Below are 17769 nucleotides of genomic sequence, written 5' to 3'. Positions count from 1 at the left end.
AACCCATGACCAGCATGCATCTACATCCTTCCACCATTAGCCCACTGTGTGACTGTTCTTCATCAGTTAATCATCATCATCATCATCCTCAGGCTGGTGAATCTCCCCAGGAATGAGAATTGAGCATGTGGGGGTGTAGTATGATCGCTCAGTTCTCCCTCCGCCAAGATCACGTGTGGATTGATGGGAGGAAGGTTGTCTGAAGCTCATGCAGGGTCCTGGGGTCATCAGGGGGTGGTCTATAAAGGTGAGAGTTCAGCAGGACTCCTCCAGCGCGTTGACCACCTGCTCCAGGATGTCAGGGCAGTAGTCAGCGATCTGCTGCAGCACTGAGTTGGCATACTCCTGCAGCTCCCCGCTCTCCTTCTCACACAACTCCAACTCCAGTTCCAACTAAGGAGGAAGGGAGGGGGGAGAAAAAGGGACAGAGGGAGAGATAATGAGTTAGCATACTTCTCCTCCCCCACCATCTCCCTTGAGGCTTTAAAAACTTCACTCATTCCTGTTAAGAGTAAGATATGACAGAGCACAGAAAGAAAGATAGAGGGTGAGAAAGAGACGGGGAACAAGAGAGAGAGAGAAAACACCAGAGGGAGGGACTCCTCTGTTACCTGCTCCAAAGTCATCTTGTGTAGCTCCTCCTCCCAGGCTGGTGGGTTGGCGTGGTGATAGTGGGGGGGTGGGGTCAGGACGCTGAGGATGCTGGGGTCTCGGTCGTGGCAGAGGTCAGTCAAGTGGGCAATGTAGAGCTTAAGCTTATTGCGATTCTCACTCAGGGACAGGAGAGGGGGATCATCTGGAGGGGAGAGATGCAAGGGGGGAGAGGAAAGGGAGAAAGAAATGGAAGAGCCAATTGGATAAGAGAGAGATAAGAAAAATGACATTCGGTCCCTGTGTGTTACAAGAGACTAAACCATGCTAAACCAAAATCATGGAGCATGCAGTGGGAGGAGGAAAAAGGCTGCATCTCACATGCATTAGATCACAAGGAGAAAAGACTTCGGAGTCTGGTATGTGGGACAGATGTGTGTCGTGTGTGTGTGTGTGTCTGCCTATTTGATTGACTCAGTTGTTCACAAACAGTGTCCAAGCTACAGTACATGGTGGGCAGACAAACACTGAAACACCATCCAAGGTAACACAGTAACAACAGAAATATCATTCCCACAAAAAATACAAATATGAGAACAGATGACATGTACCAAACACTGCACGGACCAACTCACTGCACGGACCAACTCACTGCACGGACCAACTCACTGCACCAACATAAAATGGTAAGAGGAGAAACTGATGATAAAACAAAATGGAGGAGCAAAACGGGACACACTGACGATGGAGTGAGAGACGGTCATACATGCCAGGAAGGTGGTGAAAAAATGGACAGATGACTCGGACATTCATTTGTGCTCTCACCCTTCTGAACAAAATGGCTGAGAGAGAGGGGAGGGGGGCGCGGGGTTGGCTATGCCCAAATACCCTCCTCATCATCCTATTGGACAGATGGTTTAGCCAATTGCAGCATTAGAAAAAAACACTTGGTTAGTGTGTGTATGTGTGTGTGAGAGAGAGAGTGTGACAGAGAAACATAGGAGTGCGAGACAGAAAACTGACCAAAAATCAATGTCTGTGGACGTTGAAATCAAGGCCAGTCTGGACCATGCCAAAAAAAGATGTCCACAAGGCATCTGCGTCAGTCCGTGCTTACTGAGGTGTAGCCTACCATGTCTGCATGTTATGAATGTCCATTCATGTGGTAGGACCACCATTTGGTAAAACAGGCTGTTGTATTGGCTTTATTAGTCCTGATTCCGGTGAATAATCAATTTGTCTATTTAAGCTCTGTATATCAGCTACTCAACTTTATCAGGAGTTATCGTGAGCCTGTTTGCAATGTGTTTACACGGCGGGGAAAGCAGAATGATTTTCTTTTTCACTATGATCAGCTTGTACAGATACAAACTTTAAACCATTGATCATGACAAAGGGGTGAAACTCCTGGACAACAGATGTGGTTGTCCATTTTACTTTGGTTGACCTGTCCTGTTTTTAGGATATGTTGTTTGTTAAAATTACAGCACATATTTTATTTGATTTAGCACCATTTAGGTTAGTTAGGCAATTTGATCGGAGAAACCTGCATGATGTAAAAAGTGTCCATCTCATTACATTGTCATATATTTTATCTCCAGCCTGCAAGCTACAGAAAAGGCCACATACTCTTTCTACCATATCCTATATCAGAGTTTCCCAAACTCAGTCCTGGGGCAGAAAACAAAAAATTCACCCAGTTTGGGAAACCTTACTCTATATCTGCTACCTGATTTATGTTAGATCATTTTTTTGACGGAAGGTTGGTGGAGCGTCGCAGCGATGAGTCTCTCCAACAGCACCCTGGAGAGGCACGCTGGAGAAGCAAAATATTTTGGGCCCCTACCTTTGACAAAGTGGCCACTGTTTATCACAGAGCGGCACCAGCGATCACCTAAAAAGCCCATATGCCACTGGTTGAGAGAAATTGTCATTGTATTTGAACAGAATAATGTGAGGTTTTATTTGTTGTTGGAGGTGTGTCTAGGTCAGTTTAGTTCAGAAGATGCCGCCCTCATCAATCTGCCGCCATAGGTGGCTGCCAAATCCAATTTCAATCAAATGTATTTATAAAGCCCTTCTGTCATCAGCTGATGTCACAAAGTGCTGTACAGAAACCCAGCCGAAAACCCCAAACAGCAAGCAATGCAGGTGTAATCCAGCCTAATGAGCTGGCCGGCCGTGATAACTTTATATACTGGAGAAAGATGGTATATTCTGGTCAAGCTACACGCGTGTTCTCACAATAATAGCATCTAGATAGCTTTCAACTGCAAAAAATATGATTCTGTTTGGTTGACTGTGTACCCACCTGATCTGGAGAAGGTTTGTGATTGGTCTGGTCGGGAGCGGTCTTCAAGTGGTCATCCTCATAGTTGTCTGCCATTAGCTTCATACGGTTCTGAGTCTGAGTGAGAGAGAGAGCTCTTATCCAAAGCGACTTACAGGTGCAATTAGGGTTAAATGCTTTGCTTTGCTTTGGGATTTGAACCAGCGAACTTTTGGTTACTGGCCCAACGCTCTTAACCACCACGCTACCTGCCACCCTAATCATGGTGCATTGAGCAGACAGCTCAGAGAAGTTTATGGATGCCTACTTTTTGATTTTGGCACTTGCTGCAAAGTTAAAAGCTATACCTATAAACTGTCTGAGGTCTGTTTAGTCTCCCCCCATTTCAGGTGAAGGAGATGAGTAGAGGAAGTGACTTTACAGAGGCCTATGTTGCTGGACCTAGGTAACATGACGAGGGATTGTTCCCTACCTGCTGTTTGAGCTGTTGTACCAGACGGTCCTTCTCTCTCTTTAGCAGAGCCACCTCATCCTGCGTCTTCTTCTTCTTGGATGAGGACAGCTCCAGCAGGGCAATGTTGGCGTCCTTCTCACTGATGGCTGCCAGCAGCGCCTCCTGTCTGCACCAAGGAGGTATTACAGGGTGGCATTTTAGAATGAGTCATTTACAGGATATTCTATTACCTGACTGTATTACAGCATTACCTGACTACCAAGTCAGCAGACATGTTGCAAAATGTGAAAGTGGAGGGAATGGGTGTATATACAGTGTATGATGCGTGTGTCTTCGTGCGTGTCTTACTTCATTTCCAGCACCTCCTCCAGGTGTTTCCTGCGTTCGGCCCTCAAAGTGGTGAGGTGAGTCTCCTTCTCACACAGGGACTGTTGGGTAGATGATAGCTTGGCCCTCATAGACTCCAGCTCCTGTTTGACCTTCTCCATGGCCCCCAGCAGCTCCTCAATCTGTATACATGCACACATAATAAAAATAAGACAATACAAAGACAAGCGAGTGAAAATGTATTAGATTATGTTTATCATTCAAAGACATAACCTTCCTCAAGTACAGACCCATTTTGATGAGCTGTCAATCAAAGGCACACAAGAAAGAACCCCTAGCCCCTACACCCGTGGCACTAGCCCTTACACCAGGGTTACCCATCTGGCAGACTGCAGGCCAAATATTTGCCACCGATAAGTTTTCTAATGTTCATTGTTGGACATAAAAGACTGGAAAAAAGTCAGGAAATCAGCTCCAAGTTATATCATTTTGTAAATCTGTTCCCAAGTATTCCCATGCAAAATAGAGAGACACACATGATCATATACAAATATAAGCAAGGACTGAAATTATTTAGTCAAACATTACATCAGTTTGGGCTTCTTGTGGTGAATGTGCAGTCTACAAATGATTTGTAATTAGATTCCGGCCCCCTGAACATCCGCGAAAGAAACAAAATGGTCCCGCGGCTGCTCTAGTTGATGATTCCTGACTTACACCCTATCCCCTTGGCACTAGCTCGTACACCCTATCCCCTTGGCACTAGCTCGTACACCCACCCTTGGCACTACCCCTACTCCCCCCCTAGCTCGTACACCCTATCCCCTGGCACTTGGCACTAGCTCGTACACCCTATCCCCTTGGCACTAGCTCGCTCGTACACCCTATCCCCTTGGCACTAGCTCGTACACCCTATCCCCTTGGCACTAGCTCATACACCCACCCTATCCCCTTGGCACTAGCTCGTACACCCTATCCCCTTGGCACTAGCTCGTACACCCTATCCCCTTGGCACTAGCTCGTACACCCTATCCCCTTGGCACTAGCTCGTACACCCTATCCCCTTGGCACTAGCTCGTACACCCTATCCCCTTGGCACTAGCTCGTACACCCTATCCCCTTGGCACTAGCTCGTACACCCTATCCCCTTGGCACTAGCTCGTACACCCCCCTATCCCCTTGGCACTAGCTCGTATCACCCTATCCCCTTGGCACTAGCTCGTACACCCTATCCCCTTGGCACCCTATCCCCTTGGCACTAGCTCGTACACCCTATCCCCTTGGCACTAGCTATCCCCTTGGCACTAGCTCGTAACCCTATCCCCTTGGCACTAGCTCGTACACCCCCCTTGGCACTAGCTACCCTATCCCCTTGGCACTAGCCCCCCTATCCCCTTGGCACTAGATCTTACACCCTATCCCCTTGGCACTAGATCTTACACCCTATCCCCTTGGCACTAGCTCGTACACCCTATCCCCTTGGCACTAGCTCGTACACCCTATCCCCTTGGCACTAGCTCGTACACCCTATCCCCTTGGCACTAGCTCGTACACCCTATCCCCTTGGCACTAGCTCGTACACCCTATCCCCTTGGCACTAGCTCGTACACCCTATCCCCTTGGCACTAGCTCGTACACCCTATCCCCCCTTGGCACTAGCTCGTACACCCTATCCCCTTGGCACTAGCTCGTACACCCTATCCCCTTGGCACTAGCTCACCCTATCCCCTTGGCACTAGCTCACACCCTATCCCCTTGGCACTAGCTCGTACACCTATCCCTATCCCCCCCTTGGCACTAGCTCGTACACCCTATCCCCTTGGCACTAGCTCGTACACCCTATCCCCTTGGCACTAGCTCCACCCTACACCCTATCCCCTTGGCACTAGCTCGTACACCCTATCCCCTTGGCACTAGCTCTTACACCCTATCCCCTTGGCACTAACTCGTACACCCTATCCCCTTGGCACTAGCTCTTACACCCTATCCCCTTGGCACTAGCTCTTACACCCTATCCCCTTGGCACTAGCTCTTACACCCTATCCCCTTGGCACTAGCTCTTACACCCTATCCCCTTGGCACTAGCTCGTACACCCTATCCCCTTGGCACTAGCTCTTACACCCTATCCCTTGGCACTAGGCACTAGCTTGGCACTAGTACACCCTATCCCCTTTGGCACTAGCTCCCCTACACCCTATCCCCTTGGCACCTAGCTCGTACACCCTATCCCCTTGGCACTAGCTCGTACACCCTATCCCCTTGGCACTAGCTCGTACACCCTATCCCCTTGGCACTAGCTCTTACACCCTATAGCACCTAGGTACTAGTGTAAATCTGAACGGATTGATGGGTAATAGACCAGCAATATGGTGAACAGGGCTAGGGGTTGTTTCTGGATCCAACCCCACTGAGGTGTTGAACGTACAACAAGGGGCTCCAATGACAGATCTAAACAGCAATAAAAGGTACGACTTCACTGTAGTACTTTCATTTAACTGACATTTACTTAGAAGTCACATGGTTAATAGTACAACCCAACATTGCTAAATAATAACTATTGACTTTCTCTGAGGTGCAATGTTGGCATCATTGGTTACCAACAAGTTACAGATTGGCGTCACGAGAAACAAGTATCAGATGGTTCTGGTTTAGTTTACACCATGTCATTTCAAAGTGAATAGTAGGTAAATGGTACATGATAACATGGTCTAAAGAGCTACTGATCCAAAAGGGTGAAATACAACAGAGGAGGATCATTACGTCATACCTTAGACCACTTAAAGTGGATGTGGTTGGACTCATGCATTGGTTTGTGTGAGTGCTTCTGAGAGGCAGTAAGTAACAGAGAAGACAGGAGAAAATGAGAGACAAGAAAACTGAGAAAAGGTGGGACAGCAGGTAGGAAGGGAGGGACAGAGTGAAATGTGGCCAGCAGATAGGATGAGAGGAGAAAGGATATCGAAGCTGTATTTGTGTTACACATGTGTGCGTGTGTTTTGCGTGTGTACCCTTGTGTTGCGCGTTTCACTTCATCTCCAACACCTCCTCCAGGTGTTTGTGCATGTGTACCTGTTTCTCCTGGTGGTTCCTGGCAGCTTCCTCCTGTGCCAGCACCATCTCTCTCTCTGCTGTAATCTGAACACTCTCCCTCAGAGCCTCCTCTAACTCCTCGATACGCTCAGTCTTCAACCGCAGAGAGTCCTAGATGGGAGGGGAGAGAAGACTGAGGTAGATAAAGACATTTTACATAAAGGATATTTACAGTAACAGTCAAAAGCTTGGACACACATACTCATTTAAGGGTTTTTATTTGTACTATTTTCAACATTGTAGAATAATAGTGAGGACATCAAAACTATGAAATAACACATATGGAATCATGTAGTAACCAAAAAAGTGTTAAACAAATCAAAATATATTTGAGATTTGAGATTCTTCAAAGTAGCCACCCTTTGCCTTGATGACAGCTTTGCACACTCTTGGCAATCTCTTAACCAGCATCACCTGGAATGCTTTTCCAACAGTCTTGAAGGAGTTCCCACATATGCTGAGCACTTGTTGGCTGCTTTTCCTTCACTCTGCAGTCCAACTCATCCCAAACCATCTCAATTGGGTTGAGGTCAGGTGATTGTCAAGGTCAGGTCATCTGATGCAGCACTCCATCACTCTCCTTCTTGGTCAAATAACCCTTACACCGCCTGGAGGTCATGCAGCAGAGGTAACTCTGGGTCTTCCTTTCCTGTGGCAGTCCTCATGCGATCCAGTTTCATCATATCACTTGATGTTTTTGCAACTGCACTTGAAGAAACTTTTACAATTCTTGAAATTTTCCAGATTGACTGACATTCATGTCTTAAAGTAATGATGGACTGTCGTTTCTTTTTGCTTATTTGAGCTGACTTGCCATAATATGGACTTGGTCTTTTACCAAAAAGGGCTATCTTCTGTATACCACCCATACCTTGTCACAATACAACTGATTGGCTCAAATACATTAAGAAGAAAATAAATTCCACAAATGAACTTTTAACAAGGCACACCTGTTAATTGAAATTCATTTCAGGTGACTACCTCATGAAGCTGGTTGAGAGAATGCCAAGAGTGTGCAAAGTTGTCATCAAGGCAAAGGGTGGCTACTTTGAAGAATCTCAAATCTAAAATATATTTTAATTTGTTAAGCACTTATTTGGTTACTACGTCATTCCATATGTGTTATTTCATAGTCTTGATGTCTTTACTACTATTCTACAACTTAGAAAATTGTAACAAATAAATAAAAACCCTTGAATTAGTAGGTGTCCAAACTTTTGACTGGTTCTGTATGTCGAAAAAAAATTGTGCAACAAGAAGAGCTTTCTATATCAGTGTTGTTATTAGTCACACATCCATAGACCCCCCCCCCCACACACACACACACACACACACACCTTACCTTGACCTGTTGAGAGCTCTCTGAGATGTTGTCCTCTCTCTTTTTAGCTTCGTCCACCAGTCGGGCGTTCCTACTCTTCTCCACCTGCTCCTTATGTTTCAGGGACGCTACCTTCTTACTCTGGTCCTTGGTCTGCCTGCAAGGCACCATGGGACACAAGAGAACTGGTTTACAGACATTCCCATAAGGTTACACTCATAACAATAAAGCATCACAGAGGGAGAGGGTGTTAGAGAGGGTGAAGTGGGATAAAGTGAAGAGAGTGGTGAAAGTGAGAGGGCAGGGAGAGCAAAAGCAATTGAGATTAAAAGAGAGTGGGGGTGGTGGGGGAAAGGTAGGAAGTCCAGCCAGTAGACAGAGCAGAGAACATGTTACTAACCTGGAGGACTGACTGGAGAGGAGACAAGAGAGTTCCAGCATAAAGACAAGAAGGCAAGAGAAACAGATTCAGAGAGCAAGAAGACAAGATGACAGGAAGGAGAAGAGGAGGACCGTGTGGTCTTTCAGAGGAAAACACCTACATTAGACCAGGTACACATGTATGTAGATAAAGTGCTGTTTACAGAGACTGAGTTAGTCACAAACAAGTAGAGTCAGGGTCAGAGAAAGATACACATACTTCTCCAGCTCGTTGATCTTGCGGTCCTTGTCGTTCTTCTCATTCTCCATCTCTCTCAGGATCTCCAGCAGCCGGTCCACCTCCGCCTGAGCCTTGCCAGAATCCTCTCTGTGTCGGGTCACTTCCTGCTCCAGGGAGGTGATGCGTTCCGACAGCTCCGTGTTCGCCTTGGCCTCCAAAGTCGCATTCTGGGCCTGAAAACACACACAGTCAGGCACATTTTATTTCTATGATCAGACAAGTAAGTAAACATGTCCTTAGATCATTGTCTAGAGGCAACATCTCACCCTCTTAAGATGGTTCTCCAGTTTGAGACACTCCTCCTTCTTATGGTCCAGAGAGATCTCCATACTCTTCAGCTTGGAGTCCTTCTTCAGCCCCGAGGAGGCCAGGGATGATGCATGCTCCTTTAGGTCCAACAGATTGGTCTGGAGAGGGAGAGGGGGTTCATAAATTAAAGAGTTTCATTCCAAAATGCTATAAATCCATTTCAGAAATGTTGGTAAATTAGCTTTTATTGTTTAAAGAAATTATGAAATGGATGTGTTTTTTCACTAATCATGGCATGGGGTTGTTCAATGACAGGTTTGAAACAAATACATGTCTATCACTTGATGGTTTCATTTCAGAGACAAATAATCATGTTTTTTTTGTTGCTAAATGCTACATACACTGAGTGTACAAAACATTAAGAACACCTTCCTAATATTGAGTTGCACCCCCGCCTTTTGCCCTCAATTTGTCGGGGCATGGACTCTACAAGATGTCAAAAGCTTTCCATGGGGATGTTGACTCCAATGCTTTCCACAGTTGTGTCAAGTTGGCTGGGTGTGTTGGACCATTTTTGATACACACGGGAAACTGTTGAGCGTGAAAACCCCCACAGCGTTGCAGGTCCTGACACACTACAACAGGTGCACCTGGCACCTACTACCATACCCGTTCAAAAGGCACTTCAATCTGTTGTCTTGCCCATTCACCCTCTGAATGATACACACAACCCATGTCTCAATTGTCTCAAGGCTTAAAAATCCTTCTTTAACCTGTCTCCTCCCCTTCATCTACACTGATTGAAGTGGATTTAACAAGTGACATCAATAAGGGATCATAGCTTTCACCTGGATTCACCTGGTCAGTCTGTCATGGAAATGTTTTGTATACTCAGTGTAAATGACTCACTCTCAGGGAAATAAGGAGTACTGCTTGGTTTTACATAGTAAAATGTAACAAATAACTACATTACATTTTTTTTTATACATTTGTGATATCAATATTTACATTTAAAAAATAATAATTCTATACAGTAATATGACCTCTATGTAAAACACTTACATTTGACATTAGTCATTTAGGAGATGCCCTTATCCAGAGAGACTTACAGTTAGTGCATGCATCTTAAGATAGCTAGGTGAGACAACCACGTATCACAGTCAAATATACAGGATATGAACATTCCGTTCCAGCTAAACAATGGATATATCGTGTTTTTCCCAACAACAACACAAATGATTATTAATCTTGTAATTTAAAAAAAAATAAATCGGTAATATTTTACACACACGAAGGTACTCATAAGCAATCATTTTTTATGAAAACCAAAATGTGAAACATTTGTTGATATAGCGTTTTGAAAAAATAATAATATCTATATATTTTTTAACTGTGTCAACAGTGTCACTACATTTTGGGTGTGTGTGTGTGTGTGTGTGTGTGTGTGTACCTCTCTGTCAGACAGATCTCCCTGCAGCAGACTGACTTTCTCCTTCAGATCCTTCAGTTCTTTCTTGTTGCTGTCGATCTCCTCAGTCTTCTCCCTGTCGTCTCGGTCTCTCTGCTCCTTCAGACGCTCGATGATGCGCTCCTACAGAGGCGTCATTTCAGAGTCCATATGAGAGTACAAACACCACGGACAGAAACAGCACTGCACTCATGAGTCTCTGCCGGAGTTGGACAGTGTGTGTGTGTGTGTTCGAGCACTGCATCGGGTACCGAAGGTTCCCCACGGGTGACCCACAACAACAACAACAAATCTGCTGGCGGGTGGAATGAAAGTACTCCTTGAACCCGTGGGTTGGCTCGCAGTTCAGAACAATTATATTGCGGGTCGGAAATGTTTTAAATAATGCTTATACAATTTGTACAAACCCATCAGCTTGTTTTATTGGTGTAAATCCCATTGTGTGAGCGGTGTCAGACCCAGCCACAGTGAGAGTGTGGAGCTGTTTTATTGGTGTAAATCCCATTGTGTGAGCGGTGTCAGACCCAGCCACAGTGAGAGTGTGGAGCTGTTTTATTGGTGTAAATCCCATTGTGTGAGCGGTGTCAGACCCAGCCACAGTGAGAGTGTGGAGCTGTTTTATTGGTGTAAATCCCATTGTGTGAGCGGTGTCAGACCCAGCCACAGTGAGGAGCTGTTTTATTGGTGTAAATCCCATTGTGTGAGCGGTGTCAGACCCAGCCACAGTGAGAGTGTGGAGCTGTTTTATTGGTGTAAATCCCATTGTGTGAGCGGTGTCAGACCCAGCCACAGTGAGAGTGTGGAGCTGTTTTATTGGTGTAAATCCCATTGTGTGAGCGGTGTCAGACCCAGCCACAGTGAGAGTGTGGAGCTGTTTTATTGGTGTAAATCCCATTGTGTGAGCGGTGTCAGACCCAGCCACAGTGAGGAGCTGTTTTATTGGTGTAATAAAACTGACCAATGTAGGACTCTAGTGTGTGTGTGTGTACCTTCTCAGCGAGGGACTCCTCCAGTGTGTTAAGAGCTGTGTCTGTGTTAGAGGTGTCTGTCTGTAGAGACTTCACTCGCTCCTTCAGGCTGCTCATCTGCTTCTCCTTGTCTCTCAGCTGTTCCTGCAGGTTCTCAATCTGGACACACACACACAAAATTAGGTGAGCTAGACGAAAAACATACACAAAACGCTTACTAAACAGGACGTAGTATGACTTTTGCATTATACAGCATGATATATAGTCAAGCTCCACCTTCTTCTGCAGGACGTTGACCTTGCGCTCCTTGACCTCCAGCATGTCCTTGAGGTCGTGGATCTCTCCGTTGAGCGTGCCCTTCTCCTCAGACATCTCCTGGATCTGTTTACTCTTCTTGTTCAGCGTGGTCTCCTTCTCCTCCAGACGCAGACGCAACGCATCCACCTGGCCAGCAGAGGGGAACCGCTCAGCATACTGGCTCTGTGTGTGTGTGTGTGTGTGTGTGCGTGTGCATGTGTGTGTGTGTGTGTGTACCTCTGTCTGTAGGATGGCAGCTCGTTGTTCTTTAGCGGTCAGCGACTCCTTGAGGACCTCGATGTGCTGTTTGCTATCAGAGAACTGGTTGGTCAGAGTCTCCAGCTTGGTCTGTAAACCTAGCAGCTCTGTGTCCTTCCTGGACATGTCCTGCTTTACTTGGTCCATCTGAGAGAGAGAGAGAGAGAGAGAGAGAGAGAGAGAGAGAGAGGTGGAGGAAGAGGGAAAACAAGAGCAGGAGAGGGGAGAAGAGGAATGGTAGAGAAGTAGTGGGTGATGAGCAGAGGGAGAGGAAGGAGTGCATGGCTATGAAGAGAACATAATGAGAACACGAACAACTATAGAACAGATTGATATTGAGCTGAATTCTGACCTATCAGAACCAAGGGCAACTGAATTCAGACCAATGGGAACTGGTCTAACCTTGTTCTTCATGAACTTGGTGTGGCTGCGGTAGACCTCCATCTGTTTCATATCCTCCTGTCTCTCCTCACAGCTCAGCAGGCCGTTGGACTTGAGCATCATCACCTCCTCCTCCATGTCCCTCAGACCTCGCTCCAGAGAGTTGATCTTAGCATCCTGACACACACCGGAGAGATAAGGGGTTATCCCACAGACAAACACACTGACAGACACAGCCACACACAGAGACAGGTACCTTCATGTCGATGACTGTCTGTAGAGCCTTGGTTTTGGTGGACTCTGGGGTTCCCTCGTATCGACGATGCAGCTCCTAAAGAGAACAAGGTTGTCACAGCTCATACACATTGTCTACTACACAACACTCAATCCCAAATGGTTTGTATTGTGACCCAACTAAAGCCCCTCTATGTGTTACCTTCCTCCGTCTCCCCTCTCTCCTCCTCATCTCTCCCAGTGTCCCTCACCTCTCGTAGAGCAGTCGTCTCCCGGTCTCTCTGGTCCAGTAGGGACTCTAGATGGTGTCTGTGCATCTCAGCATCAGCCAGTCTCCTGGTTCTCTCCTGGTCTTCCTCTGAGGCCTTAGCCGACGGCCCTGGAATACAACAATATGGTCATTTAGAAGATACGTTAACATTGGAAAATGACTAATATGGGTCGCTGTTTGTGTCCCAGTAACCCACCTTTGCTCTGCAGCATCTCCAGCAGTTTCTTGATGGACTCGTCCCTGGCACCCAGGGTCTGTTTCTGGGTGTCTATCCTCAGCTCCATCTCCTCCAGGGTCTTTCTGAGCAGGAACAGCTCCTTGGCCTGACGCTCGTGGTCCCCATGAAGCCGCCGGTAGTTCTCCTCCGTGGGTTCAGAGTTCAGGGCCAGTTCGCGACCCTGGCTGGCAGGGTCCTGCTGGAGCAGCTGGTTCAGGTCTCTCTGGATCCTCAATTCATCCTGCAAGGCCTGGACTGTCATGTGGAGGTGCTAGAGAGAGAGCAAGAGACAGGGGGAGAAGTTATATGTATCAAAAAGGGGAGGAAAGGGGAGAGAAGAGAAGGATCAGTGGGTACAGCAACAAATACACCACCTACTCAATCAGGACATTTTGGCGTTCCCATGTAGTGAAATACAGAGAGCAAAAGCACAATCAGCCAGCATTCATTGTTTGCAGCCTGTACTGCCACAGTTCTTTGACAGAGTAGCTATGTGACAGAAATACAATGCTGTGCTCTATTCTCTGCTTTGGATCAGCTGGGAGGTGTTTCAGACAACAGCACAAAGACAAGTCCCTGTCTGTATCCCTCGCTCCCTCGCGCTCTCCTTCGCTCTCTCTTTCACTCCCCTCCTCACCCTCCCGTTTCTGTCACACGTTCCCTCATCCTCTCTCCTCCTCGCCCCTCCCAGACCCAGTGACTAAGTCTGACTCACTGATCCCTCGCTCCATTCCTCTCCCTCATGAGAAGAGACAACAGAGAGGTGTTTAAGAGATTGGATACAGCAAGCTGATCTAAACAGAACACACACACACAGTAGGCAAAGCTCTGCAGCACAACACACTGCAGTACAATGCTATATATGGGTCAAACGTACGATAAACACTAACATATCAACACTGACACTCCCTCCCTCTCTCTTTATATATTTATCCCTCCCTCCCATTTGTATTCATTCCCTATCTTACCACAAATCTCTTACTTTAATATGAGCCAATTAAGCATTTTTAACATTTCTGACATGACAAATGGTGTAAGTGGCGAGGCGAGTGGTGTTTAGTGAGTAACAGGCAATATAAAAAATAGCTGAGTATCAGTCGTACTACTGTAGGAGATGGAAGATGACAGCCATTTTACAGCGCTCGACACACATTCTGAGACTAATAGCAGTCACTTATCACTGGGGATGAAGGGGATCAATGTCTTCTATTTTCTACTGGGATGACAAGAGCTGCAACCAACGCACACGCACACACACACACATCAGGAGAGTGGCTGTGTGAGGGGGCTGACAGTCTGAAAACAGCCATCTTTAAATTCGAGCACCCGCTGATTAGCCCTACAGTAGCCTCACGAGCTTCTAATGCTCTAATTTATAGATGGCTGTTTTCAGACTGTCAGCCCCCCACTGCACAGGCATCTGGGTAATTACCCTGTCCGTCTAACCGTCAGCCCCCTCACTGCACAGGCATCTGGGTAATTACCCTGTCCGTCTAACCGTCAGCCCCCCACTGCACAGGCATCTGGGTAATTACCCTGTCCGTCTAACAGTCAGCCCCCTCACTGCACAGGCATCTGGGTAATTACCCTGTCCGTCTAACCGTCAGCCCCCTCACTGCACAGGCATCTGGGTAATTACCCTGTCCGTCTAACAGTCAGCCCCCCACTGCACAGGCATCTGGGTAATTACCCTGTCCGTCTAACAGTCAGCCCCCCACTGCACAGGCATCTGGGTAATTACCCTGTCCGTCAGCCCCCCACTGCACAGTCAGCCCCAGTCACTGCACAGGCATCAGGGTAATTACCCTGTCCGTCTAACAGTCAGCCCCTCACTGCACAGGCATCTGGGTAATTACCCTGTCCGTCTAACAGTCAGCCCTCTCACTGCACAGGCATCTGGGTAATTACCCTGTCCGTCTAACCGTCAGCCCCCTCACTGCACAGGCATCTGGGTAATTACCCTGTTTGTCTAACAGTCAGCCCCCTCACTGCACAGGCATCTGGGTAATTACCCTGTCCGTCTAACAGTCAGCCCCCTCACTGCACAGGCATCTGGGTAATTACCCTGTCCGTCTAACAGTCAGCCCCCCACTGCACAGGCATCTGGGTAATTACCCTGTCCGTCTAACAGTCAGCCCCCCACTGCACAGGCATCTGGGTAATTACCCTGTCCGTCTAACAGTCAGCCCCCCACTGCACAGGCATCTGGGTAATTACCCTGTCCGTCTAACAGTCAGCCCCCTCACTGCACAGGCATCTGGGTAATTACCCTGTCCGTCTAACAGTCAGCCCCCACTGCACAGGCATCTGGGTAATTACCCTGTCCGTCTAACAGTCAGCCCCCCATTGCACAGGCATCTGGGTAATTACCCTGTCCGTCTAACAGTCAGCCCCCCACTGCACAGGCATCTGGGTAATTACCCTGTCCGTCTAACAGTCAGCCCCCTCACTGCACAGGCATCTGGGTAATTACCCTGTCCGTCTAACCGTCAGCCCCTCACTGCACAGGCATCTGGGTAATTACCCTGTCCGTCTAACAGTCAGCCCCCTCACTGCACAGGCATCTGGGTAATTACCCTGTCCGTCTAACAGTCAGCCCCCCACTGCACAGGCATCTGGGTAATTACCCTGTCCGTCTAACAGTCAGCCCCCTCACTGCACAGGCATCTGGGTAATTACCCTGTCCGTCTAACAGTCAGCCCCCCACTGCACAGGCATCTGGGTAATTACCCTGTCCGTCTAACAGTCAGCCCCCCACTGCACAGGCATCTGGGTAATTACCCTGTCCGTCTAACAGTCAGCCCCCTCACTGCACAGGCATCTGGGTAATTACCCTGTCCGTCTAACAGTCAGCCCCCACTGCACAGGCATCTGGGTAATTACCCTGTCCGTCTAACAGTCAGCCCCCACTGCACAGGCATCTGGGTAATTACCCTGTCCGTCTAACAGTCAGCCCCCTCACTGCACAGGCATCTGGGTAATTACCCTGTCCGTCTAACCGTCAGCCCCCCACTGCACAGGCATCTGGGTAATTACCCTGTCCGTCTAACAGTCAGCCCCCTCACTGCACAGGCATCTGGGTAATTACCCTGTCCGTCTAACAGTCAGCCCCCTCACTGCACAGGCATCTGGGTAATTACCCTGTCCGTCTAACAGTCAGCCCCCTCACACAGCCACTCTCCCGTAGTGTGTGTGTGTGTGTGTGTGTGTGTGTGTGTGTGTGTGTGTGTGACTCAGCAGGGCATAATGGGCAGGAAAAGAAACACCAAATTATCCAGATCAGGCCATTAATCATTAAAGACATGCCTTATGTCAGGATGCCAGTGTTCAGAGGGGAAATACATTAATTTGATTAGTGAAGTCCAAAACATGAAGTGAAAAATCATTCATGTTTTCCAGACATCTGGATTATAGATGATTTCCTAAATACACTAGTTCTGAAACAGAATTGATCCCCATTTCCCATACAGTTAATCTCCTGTTAAACCAGGATTGCTATTGCTAGTTAACAAACACACACACACACACACACACACACACGATGACAGAAGGTTGGAGTGCAGAAAATCCCCCTGCCAGCATCCACACATTATACACACGCAGTGATGGGGTGCTGAGCTGGGCATTATCCTAAACGCAGAGGCAGCGTCTCCTCTCACTCACTCTGAAGAGCAGGAGAAACAGAGAGGCGGGTAGCTGTGTTTAAAGCACCTGATGTGGAATTGAACTTGGCACAAACCCAAGGAGACAGGAGGGGGTAACAATCAAATGCCATTGACTGCTAAAGTAGGAGTTTTGATAAATAAATAAGTTGGGGGCTTGACCCCTCACTAGCCAATCAGAATGTGCTCCTTGGCTAAATATGCAGTTGATTCAACTTGTGTATTTGAAGTCTTCTGTACCGTGTTGTCATCAATTCCAATTTGAATGTTAGTCTTTTATAGCCTAGTTTATTAAATAGTCTACAGAAACAAAATGTCGGCCTATCCCATTTTTGCATAATATGTTGAACAAGTTTGCAGTCCACATTGTTCTAAGTAATTGATGGCTTCAATATTGAAATATATTTTTAAAACATAGCCTTCCTACTAATATAAGGAAAGGAAAGTGGGATACCTGGTCAGTTGTCCAACTGAAATGTGTCTTCCGCATTTAATCATGAGCCTATAAACCAGAGTTACACTGTTAGCACTGAGGCGGCGTGCAATAGTAGGAAGACATCTTTATGCAGCTCACCCTGCACTATCAGCTCCAATGTAAATAACATGAGCATGTCTACCTCTGATAAGCTTCCCAGTAAATCATTAAAAACAATCAAACAACCCAGAAAAGCAGTAAAAAAAAAAAAATAGCCCATTTTAACATATGTAGCCTAAGAAACAAGGTCCATGAAGTCAATAACTTGCTTGTAACAGATGACATTCATATTCTGACTATCTCTGAAACTCACTTAGATAATACCTTTGATGATACAGTGGTAGAAATACATGGTTATAACATCTACCGAAAAGACAAACGCCAACGGAGGGGGTGTTGCGGTCTATATTCAGAACCACATTCCTGTAAAGCTTAGAGACGATCTCATGTCAAATACTATTGAAGTAATATGACTACAGGTTCATCTGCCTCACCTAAAGCCCATTCTGGTGGGAAGCTGCTATAGACCACCAAGTGCTAACAGTCAGCATCTG

At 47.0% G+C, this 17769-nt stretch overlaps 1 protein-coding gene across 2 annotated transcripts in view; it reads right to left on the bottom strand.

The window, feature by feature from the left end:
• Positions 1-671: 671 nt before the first annotated feature.
• The window catches only part of LOC115109506 (ELKS/Rab6-interacting/CAST family member 1-like), a 28590-nt gene continuing 11492 nt past the window's right edge, over positions 672-17769 (bottom strand). For both annotated transcript variants that reach the window (XM_065009788.1, XM_065009789.1), the window contains exons 4-19: positions 13058-13349; positions 12842-12969; positions 12613-12687; positions 12378-12533; positions 11955-12122; positions 11697-11864; positions 11442-11579; positions 10435-10575; positions 9002-9142; positions 8715-8908; positions 8096-8231; positions 6733-6864; positions 3684-3844; positions 3354-3501; positions 2903-2998; positions 672-796 (exon numbers count right to left, since the gene is read on the bottom strand). In XM_065009788.1, the coding sequence (XP_064865860.1) occupies positions 773-796; positions 2903-2998; positions 3354-3501; positions 3684-3844; positions 6733-6864; positions 8096-8231; positions 8715-8908; positions 9002-9142; positions 10435-10575; positions 11442-11579; positions 11697-11864; positions 11955-12122; positions 12378-12533; positions 12613-12687; positions 12842-12969; positions 13058-13349 (2298 nt within the window). In that variant the 3' untranslated portion in view covers positions 672-772. The remainder of the gene's footprint in view (positions 797-2902; positions 2999-3353; positions 3502-3683; positions 3845-6732; positions 6865-8095; positions 8232-8714; positions 8909-9001; positions 9143-10434; positions 10576-11441; positions 11580-11696; positions 11865-11954; positions 12123-12377; positions 12534-12612; positions 12688-12841; positions 12970-13057; positions 13350-17769) is intronic.

Source organism: Oncorhynchus nerka, linkage group LG25, assembly GCF_034236695.1.
Source record: "Oncorhynchus nerka isolate Pitt River linkage group LG25, Oner_Uvic_2.0, whole genome shotgun sequence".
NCBI lineage: Eukaryota > Metazoa > Chordata > Actinopteri > Salmoniformes > Salmonidae > Oncorhynchus > Oncorhynchus nerka.
This window is presented reverse-complemented; position numbering and strand designations above follow the sequence as displayed.